At 44.6% G+C, this 9,515-nt stretch overlaps 5 protein-coding genes across 5 annotated transcripts; 3 read left to right on the forward strand and 2 right to left on the reverse strand.

Annotated features, from left to right (window-relative positions):
• Nucleotides 1-157: 157 nt before the first annotated feature.
• On the reverse strand, nt 158-1,438 carry PHALS_10189 (saccharopine dehydrogenase; the record flags this gene model as incomplete). The annotated part of the gene is made up of 1 exon (XM_024725568.1): nt 158-1,438. One exon carries the CDS (start codon nt 1,436-1,438, stop codon nt 158-160), a length of 1,281 nt encoding a protein of 426 aa, XP_024576333.1.
• Nucleotides 1,439-1,579: 141 nt separating this feature from the next.
• Nucleotides 1,580-3,319, forward strand: PHALS_10190 (guanine nucleotide-binding 3; the record flags this gene model as incomplete). Its single annotated transcript, XM_024725570.1, has 1 exon — nt 1,580-3,319. One exon carries the CDS (start codon nt 1,580-1,582, stop codon nt 3,317-3,319), a length of 1,740 nt encoding a protein of 579 aa, XP_024576334.1.
• A 4-nt stretch (nt 3,320-3,323) lies between these two features.
• PHALS_15415 (uncharacterized protein) lies at nt 3,324-4,371 on the reverse strand. Its single transcript, XM_036407420.1, has one exon. It carries the CDS (start codon nt 3,990-3,992, stop codon nt 3,705-3,707), a length of 288 nt encoding a protein of 95 aa, XP_036263126.1. The 5' UTR covers nt 3,993-4,371; the 3' UTR covers nt 3,324-3,704.
• Nucleotides 4,372-6,336: 1,965 nt separating this feature from the next.
• PHALS_10191 (Phox homologous domain) lies at nt 6,337-8,781 on the forward strand (the record flags this gene model as incomplete). The annotated part of the gene is made up of 1 exon (XM_024725572.1): nt 6,337-8,781. The coding sequence occupies one exon, from the start codon at nt 6,337-6,339 to the stop codon at nt 8,779-8,781; it is 2,445 nt and encodes an 814-aa protein (XP_024576336.1).
• Nucleotides 8,782-8,977: 196 nt separating this feature from the next.
• On the forward strand, nt 8,978-9,511 carry PHALS_10192 (uncharacterized protein; the record flags this gene model as incomplete). Its single annotated transcript, XM_024725573.1, has 1 exon — nt 8,978-9,511. One exon carries the CDS (start codon nt 8,978-8,980, stop codon nt 9,509-9,511), a length of 534 nt encoding a protein of 177 aa, XP_024576337.1.
• Between the last annotated feature and the right edge of the window lie 4 nt (nt 9,512-9,515).

Here is a 9,515-nt window from a genome sequence, read left to right on the forward strand (position 1 = left end):
ACCAAGTGTACGATGGAAGTATTCTGTATGACTAATTGATACTGGACTCGATGCTGTAAAAAAGTTGTAGCAATCGTAGCTTGTGCATAAATACATCAATGTTTGTTTGCCGTATTCGTCGGTGGCATTCCTACTGTTTGAAATGATGCGTTGTCCATCACGCCATATCCTTTAGCTCAAAAGTTAGAAACTTCTTACTGTGCAGTCGATTCGCCAGTTTGTGGCCAAATGCACTGGCTGGCGTGTAGAAGCCGCCTTGCAACGAAATTGATTCGTTAAACTCGCTCTTGGCCAAACAGAACGCGCACTCCGATATTAAACGTGACGTAAGACGGTATCCCGGATCGCCTGAACCAACTGTTTTGGCTTTCACGACGAGCTTACCATCATTACTATAACCCACCGCTTGAGCCACAAAGTAGCCTTGAAGCATGGTTTCTTCAGACGGACCCTGACCAGGAGCTGGTGATAATCGTTTAAGAAGTGCACGGGTCCAACCAAAGTACAATAAAATACCCATAAAGACTGTTCCAATAGTGGTAAGCAGCTGAATAAACAAACCACCAATGGCCATTCGCTCATGGTACACAAAAGTGTCGCCGTACTTGTTCTGGAGTAAATAATTACTGCGATGTACAATTGCCTGGTTTACAGTGCCCCCAATAAACCACGAGTGCCACAGTCCTACAATTTTGTCGTAATGCACGCCAATGCCACTCGTATTGGGCGCTACTAGTCCCATCTGCTGCTTCTTTAATATCGTCGTCTCGTCCGTCAAAAAATAAGGATTGCGCGAAGCCAGCAGTTGCTTATTAGTTGACATTTCCATTATAGCAAACACAGAAGCCATCGTTCCACCACTTGCTTCACCCTTAATGTCCGTAAAGTACAAGTCAATTGTACTTGTTATCGTTTTGTACTTTTGCTGGATACGATCAGCTACGAGGAACGTCGTAAGGTCCGACGGAATACTCTCAAAACCACAACAGTTTACCAATATAGCGCCTGACTTTGCTGCAACGGCTGCGTACTTTATCGTCATCTCTTTAATCCATATGATCTCTCCAGTCAGGTCGCAGTAGTGTACTCCATACTCAGCGCATGCTTTCACTAGTAGCTCACCATAAAGTTTGTAAGGGCCCACAAGGGACATAACTACTTTTGTCGACTGCACCATCGACGCAAGAGACTTCTCATCGCCACTATCAGCTACAATAATGGGAATTTCATCAATTAAACTTGGTGCGATCTCCGACAACTTTTCCTTAAGCAGCTCTTTCAGCTGCATCATCTTGACCTTATTACGACCAGCTATAGCCCATTTAAAGCCCCCAGGATTGCCAAATGAAGACTCGCTTTCGGTTATCAAGTAGCGAGCTACTAACGACCCCGTGAAGCCTGTTGCGCCATATACAATAATGTCAAAGCGGGAGCTCATCGTGATACGTATGATATTGTAATGATCTGTACGTTGAAATTTTACCAATAGTGTGTTCTCACTGAAAATTTGCATTTTAAGCTTAAAAATTTGTTAAGAAATTAATTTTTGTGTTCTTCCTCTTCCATTCATCTTTCAAGAATGGGACGTAAACAAGCTCCGTCTAGATGCAATCGCGGCGCCAAACGTCAGGACACCGTGAATCAAGCTTTACGTGGTAGTAAAAGCCACGTCGGCCAGCAAAATCAAACATCTTCAAAGAACTTTGTCGACAAGCAGAAGCTTCAGAATAAACGCAAACAGCTCCGTAATCAATTAGTTGGACGCCATCGTGGTGTTGTCTCCGGTCTGAGTCTAACAGACTTAGCGAATCGTGCCACTCAAAGCTCACAAGAATTTGATCTCAATCAAAATAAAACGCAGCAAACTTCAGTGCAAGACGAACTCGTCATTAATGACGCAAGTCGACGTGCTTACATGAAAGAGCTTCGCAAGGTTGTTGACAAAGCCGACGTTATCTTAGAGGTGCTCGATGCCCGCGATCCCATGGGTTGTCGTACGCTTGATATGGAAGACACAATTGGAAATCGTTACGGTAAGAAACTGGTACTAGTTCTCAATAAGGTTGATCTAGTGCCTCCGCACGTACTGCAGCCGTGGCTCAAATACTTGCGGGGCTATTACCCAACAGTAGCTTTTAAGGCCTCGACTCAAAATCAGTCAAAGCATCTTAGCGCTACATTTGGACGAGCCGACAAAGCAGCGGTGGACGCTGTGAGTGGTAGCAAAGCGGTAGGTACCGACGCACTCATGCAGCTGCTTAAAAATTATTGTCGGAATCATGGTCTTAAAACGGCTATTACTGTTGGAGTGATTGGCTATCCAAATGTGGGCAAAAGTTCTGTTATAAATTCATTGAAACGGAGCAAGGCGGCCAGTGTGTCTAGCATAGCAGGCCACACGAAGGTGATGCAAGAAGTGCATATTGACAGCAAGATTAAACTCTTGGATTGTCCTGGAATTGTATTTGATCACTCGGATTCGAGTGCGCTACTACTTCGAAATTGTATCAACACGGAATTAATGGAGGATCCAATTGGGGCGGTTCAAGTATTGCTTACACGCTGCCAGCCCGTGCAGCTCGCAGAGCTTTACAAGTTGCCGGTTGATACAATATCCAAATGTTTTCAAGATGCCGTCCAGTTTCTTGTCCTTGTGGCACAGTCTAAGGGAAAACTAGGCAAAGGAGGCATTCCTGACCGTCACGCGGCTGCTCGCATTGTATTGCAAGACTGGAATCGTGGTAAGCTACCATACTTTACACCACCACCGGATCAAAGCGTCCAAGTGCTTGACACGCAACTGGTGACGGCTTTTGGACAGGAATTTGATGTCACCGATGAGCAGCTGAATCCTACAAGCATTTTCCTCCCGAACTCGTCTACTCCTTCCGGCGGTAATGGTCCTCAGTGTTCTCTATCTGTGACCAACAGTGGTAGTGGTGACGTACTAATGGGATCAGAGACACCAGCAAGCGCGCCATCGATTGCTTCCGTTCGTATTAACCGCTTGCTGGACAGCGATTCCGACTCTGATTCCGTCATGTCGGATTTGGTCGACGATAGCGCCGACATTGGTGAATGGAGGCTGCCTCCTAGCACTTTGTCGACCCAAGAGCTGGCAGTCAAGCTCGCACAGGATGCTTTGAACCCACAAACGGCTATGGCGGCTCGACGAAAGGCCAAGCAGTGGCGCAAACTAAAGAGACGTGCAGCTCGACAGCAACTTGGAACAGAAGCCGAATCATCAATCAGTGAACAGTTTGGCAGTATGATGGGTATTGCAGCGCCTACACCTGCGATTTCTTACACGACACAATAGACTGGTTGGGTGAATACAGGTATTTTTGCTTGTTATCCGATCAGATTATTATGGTCTATTATTTATTGCCAAGGAGCTAGAATGACATTAAGCATCGGTGGACAAATATTCATTGCTTAGCTGTCCTCTCTAGCTATTGGGAACTTTTACGAAATTGACGAGGCGAAGGCACTTTGTGGCGTTTATCTCATATTCGATGATGTGATGCATTACTGTGTCCCTCTGTTTCTTAGTATAGACGACAGCGGCTGCCGCAACAGCCATGACGGCAAACGCGGCTGCGGCCAAAGTTGCAATAAAGCCTTCTCCAAATCGTCCCTGCGTTGAATGACAGCTGTTTGGTTGACATGCTTTAAACAGCGCCAGTTTCGTCTCTCCCTTGACTTCATTGTCTTTTAACTTCGAACTGATGTCTCCGTACGTCATCAGTGATGGAGCCAGACTTTGGTACAGTCTCGTTTGTTGTCGGAATGTGCGTAGTCGTTGCTGTCACGTAAACAAGGGTTTGAGCTCCAGAGCAATTGTGGTAGCTGCAGACGTAGGCTATGAAAGCAGCTGCAATAGTGGATTGCGTCGGTGCGGGTGTTGCATTTGAACAAGTCGCGTAGCTCGGTGGTCTGTACAAACCAGCTCTGATTAGTATCTCCGTTGCTGTCAAAAGGTCTGCGATCATTCACGTCTCCAGTGTCGCTTCTGTTGTAGATCCACGGGAAGGCTGTAGGTGGCATCATTGCAGGCGCTAATCTCCACGGTTGCGCTGGTTAGGTCGACTTTGTAACGCGATAAACAATGAATAGTCATGCCTAGCAATTTGTCCTGGCTTTCAAAATGGTTCGCTTAGTCAAGGAACTTGTCTTTTTCAAGACTGCAGCAACTCACATCAATGTACCGGCTAAGAAATTCTACAGCGTCGTACACTCTTACATCGTTTCTCTCGAATATCGAATGATGCAAGCAGATCTCCTTTAGTAATGCAAATAATTTAACTATCTAATTGAGGAAGAGTATCTAAAGTATCATCCAACATGGCGACGAATATAATTTATCACTTTACCAGCACAAAGATATCAAATGAATGCAAGATCAGATACAGGGATCCACTGATCCAGAATTAATTTTGGATGACAATTTTCAAGCCTCTTAATCTGGTATGTCATGTGTTTTCTGATATGCTCTGATATTTTTTCGATATCGACACCTAAAACTTTTCGCTTATGGGTTGCCCCTCTTCTGGCATTTGTGGGCTCATACAGGCCATTGCACATCGTCTATGACACTTCGGCCGTTGTCCTATACCGTGCTTTACCTCAAGATGATGCTATAGACAGAAATGCGTTATTGCATTTAAGTTTTGCAGGCTGAAAGCTGTAAAGGAGGATGCAACGGGGTTTAGGAACGTATCGAATAGACTTGGCATAAGAAACAACCTTGGCTGAAAAGTCCTAGACATAGACTCAATCGGAGAAATCGGATGCGATAGAATCGAATTGCTCTTCAGGTGAGTACAGTACAGTAATTAAAAAAATGACTGCAGGAGTTGAGGATCTGCGCGCCGATCAAAGTTTTAAACACGGCTGGATTACTGAACTTTTCTAAGTATTGCATTGATGCCAGAATGGGCAACGAAGTTATGTCAGCACGGCACTGGACGACAATTATCCTCGGAAGTAAAGTGCAAACTCATAAAGACTCAAGGTGGAGAGATCGTTTCGTGACAACATTTGATGCAACACTTCCGAAATGTGCGCAAGTCACCGGCATTATATAGGCTGTAGTATCCATCGCCAAACACACTGCGATGCTGTCGCTGAGAATTTATTAAAGTTGCTTTATGAGCCGAATCGGTCGACTAAACTTTAGTTTGGTATACCCTTCATCAGCCTTGATACGTCACATGGTTGTCGACAAGCTGCCGCTCACAACAAGCAAAAATACTGGAATTATGTTTCTGACTCTCACTTGAGAGAAGTGGCCATTGAGATGATAGCCTCTACTGAAGAGCATTGCATGACAAAAATACAGAACAAGTTTGTGTGGAGCAAACACTCTACACCTTGCAATAGACAGGATACTGTCCAAAATAACATACTTTACTTAAAGAAAGATGCCCTGCAAACAAGGCGGAAATGAGAATTGTTGGTGAGATGGTTGTGGAAGAAGTCGTTACTCATAATATTGTTAGCCTTGTCGAGAAAGAGCCAGCGAAAGTGGAAAATGTCGTGGAGAGGCCGATCGCCGTACGCAATAGACAAAGCAGATGATCATCGATCCGGTTGCTGCGGCTGTTGAGAAGATGACTACAAGGCGAATACACTTGTGGATATAAACTGGGAAGTAATCATGAAGAAGATTATCAAAATACGACCTGTCGGCGATCGAAGAGCTGATAACATTGATGTTTCATAGCTTGAAATAGCTCGCCACAAAAGGGCTGTTTGGTCGACAATTTGCGAGCGAGAAACTAGAACAGGTGTAGGTGTGGTCACCTCAAAAAAAGAGCTCGCAGGGGCTAAAGAACTCGCGCTTACCAGTAAATATTTCATCAAGGTTGTTTGTGTATTCGTCAATGCTGTGTAAAGTGACATTGCTGCTTATACCAATCTTGGCAAAGGAAGCGCTGATTCAGGACACTGGTGCTTTATGAACGACATTGCTAACAATGAAATTGCAGCGGGGACAGCTGTCGTCGCCATGCTCGAGAAATTTGATCCATTGTCGAAATGCACCGTGGAATTGTAAAAAAGTTGTCATGACGAGTATTGAAATTTTTGTGTAGACGGCACAGAAGATATTCCGAGCGTTAGATTCTGTGTCAAAAAAGCTACAAGTCGACAATTAAGCTGAAGAACAATGCCGCATCTGTAAATGAACGTGTTACGAAGCACGCAGCTGAGACGTGTACCCGTACAACGATAGACGAGGATGAGTTCACACAAAAACTGGTCTTTAATGATTTGGTTGACGCTAGAGAGAAAGTTTTTGCAGTTAGTCGCCAAGATACCTTGTAAATGGTAATGATGGAGCATGAAGCGGAAACGAGGCCAACGACGACAAACGTGCTAACTGAGTGGGTTGCACCTGGAAAGTTAAAAGAAGTGAACAGCTCGGTCGAAACCGACAGTTTAGCAGACGTGAAGCCGGAAGCTGAGGCTGTTATGGAGGCAATGCTTACGAGTATCGCTGGAGATGCTGACAAGCATTCGGAGATTAAAACCACTGAGAAAGCTGCTCCGGGACTTGTCGCAGTCGATGTTGACGCAACCAATGACGTTAAGGAAATCACATTGGGTTTTGACGACGGTGCAATGGAAAAAGTCATAACGATGTCTGAGATTAAGCCTGTGTCTGCCGTGTACATGGCAGAATCTGTTGAACAAATGATATTGGAAACATCCTCTGACCTCAAGTCTGGCCAAGTGGAATCGATTGAAGCGTTGGGAGATGTCAAAGTCGAAAATGTTGAGGTGGACAAAGAAGGAAATACAATCGATGCAATTGCTACAAAGGATACAGTCGACGGGTGTGTGACTGATAGCGTGATTGAGACTACTAAAGTTGAAGCCGCTATCGATACTGGGAGAGAGATGGCACATGACATTGTCACCGAAGAAATCGGTAGCAAACTTGTTCTATCGCAACCTAGAGCCATCGACGACGAAGCAGTGATGTTTACCATTGACATTGACACTAGACATTCAATTGTAAATGTTGCGAAAGAAGAAGGCGCTGATCATGGCGATGGAAATGCCGCAGAGACAGAATTTCAGCCTAAGGGAGAGAGTGAAGTCGTTGCGTGTGGAATGGTAAGCGCTATGCCTGAGATCGTCGACTTTGAGGCTACAGAGACCATCCTAACTCTTGTAAGTGAGCCCATTTCCAAAGCTATTGACAACCAGGCTACCGTAACGGAACTTCAGGATGAACCGACAGACGAAGAAATCAACCAGGTTATATCAAGTGTCGATGAGACAAAAGTATCTGGCCTAGGCACAAGCAGGTTGTCTACAGACAATGATGATCTTCTTTCAAAAAGCGAGAGCGATACGAAGGAGACCTCACAGCTAGATGAAACGTTTCAGGTTGAAACAGATCCTATCAATCCTGTCGCTACATTGATTAAACGCTACGAACAGATCGCCAGACGCAAAGCAAACAAATTTGCACAGCCGCGTCATTATTCTCAAACTTCTCTGGTATCACCGCAATCGTCGTCACCTCCGTCTTCTTTGAATGTTTTTGAGGCAACAGCGAAGCGGAATGAGGAAATCGAAATGGCTAAAATGTTCAACGAAGAGAAAATATGTGAGCCAGACACATATAAAACAAACGAAAAAAGAGTGATGAACCCCGAAGATGTGGTAGACAACGCCTTACAAGGTGAGACTACGTTTGATATTGCTATTGCTGAAGAGGCTTTTATAGCAGTCCAAGACATGACGCAGGATACAAATTCAGTTGATATTTGCAATCTATCCATCGGAGATGAAAGTTTCGCTTCTGCAGGAAATATACCTGGAGGTGCTACAGACGAGAGAAGCTCATTCGAGGAATCATCTGTGGTTGAGCCTGTATTGGCGGGTACCGAAACAAGTACAGAGGAGCGGCCTGTGGAAACTACTACAGATGTTCAAGAAGAAGCAGCTATAAATGAGCTAGACAAGAGAGTCGAGGGGATGTCTGAAGACGAAAACGCACTTGGTAATGCAACTGAAAGTGTGGAGAATTTTTCTGATGATGATGGTATTAAAACGACAACGACTTTATTTGAGACTACCATTTCTTGCGATTTAACAGACAATCAACAGAGCAACCATGAGGCAAGCACGTGTAGTTCAGATGATCATTATACGACTGAAGTAGTTAGTGCCGACTTCAGCACCAACGAGACACTGAACGAGAGTGTGATCTCAACTCAACCTCAAGAGAGCTTGAAAAATCTCGGCACTTCTAAACAGTCCAGAGATATGCCAGCAGAAGTCCCTCAGAATGATTTTGTTAAGCCAGATATATATACCATGGCAAACATGGAAATGTCACCAACAACGAAAGGAGAGGCCAGAGATGTCATATTAGCAACAGACACGTCAGAAAATGACTCGAGCCAGCAATCACTTCCTCCTGTGCTTGTGACGTATGAGATTCTTGGTGTTACGCGAGTCAACAACGTCATCATGTATCACATTTATTCTGTCAATACTGCAACAAACGAGCGAGTTCCTGTAAGCTCGAAGCGATATTCCGAGTTCAAATTACTAGTCGAACAGCTACGATTTTTAAATACTCCAGAGGCTTACGATTTGCCAGAGTTGCCTAAGCCCAACATAATCACCTTCTTGCGAGGACGTCGTAATCAGACAACTATTGAACAGCGCGAGAAAGCATTTGCAGATATTCTTTGCTATATTTCAAAGCATCCAGAACTTCATACCAGTGCTATATTTCAAAGTTTTATAGCGAAATAAATATAGAACAGATTTAGGTTTTCTAATCTTAAATACATATCCTCATTGGGACTTTCTCGTACGCTTTTAGACAAGCCTTAAAGAAGCTCCACCAATCATATAACTCAATGTACCCATCACAACAAAAAATCATGCCGCAGATCCCGCAGAGATCATTTTTGAGACCTATTACTTCGTTATCTCGCATTTTGGGAATATGACATTAATAACAGTCTCGCTATTGACGACACTCTATGTGTCTTCCGCAGCTGCCATACAAGTAAGTGTGTGCCACGATGCAACGTATGATATTTCAGTGGATGCCACTTCACTATGTTCAGGCTCAGGCGCAGCTCCTGCGGGTAAGAGCTGTCCTAAAGCGGGAGATGTGGCCGTGGCTGACTGTCTCTCCACTCTTCCATCTTATGGAAGCGAAAGATGCGTGGCACCTGAAGATGCTGTGTGTCAAGTGGTGAAAGGAGATACATGGGGCTGTGTATTGCCTTCAGTGGGTTGCAATCTTACATTAGTCGAAATTGAGAATGCTTGTGAGACGTGGGATTATAACGGCGATGACAAGGTGATTAGCATCGGGTCGTTTAATGATCAAGAAGACTACGATCAGAGTTGGTTCGTTCCAACGATAAAACTGAGAGAAATTGAGGGCTGTGGCAAGAAGCCTACGCCCGCTCCAACGACACCAGCGCCCACGCCAGCCGCTACAAAATTTAACGCAACGACGCCTGCGTAATAAC

This window comes from Plasmopara halstedii (assembly GCF_900000015.1).
Source record: "Plasmopara halstedii genome assembly, contig: Scaffold_444, whole genome shotgun sequence".
In the NCBI taxonomy this organism is placed as follows: Eukaryota; Oomycota; class Peronosporomycetes; order Peronosporales; family Peronosporaceae; genus Plasmopara; species Plasmopara halstedii.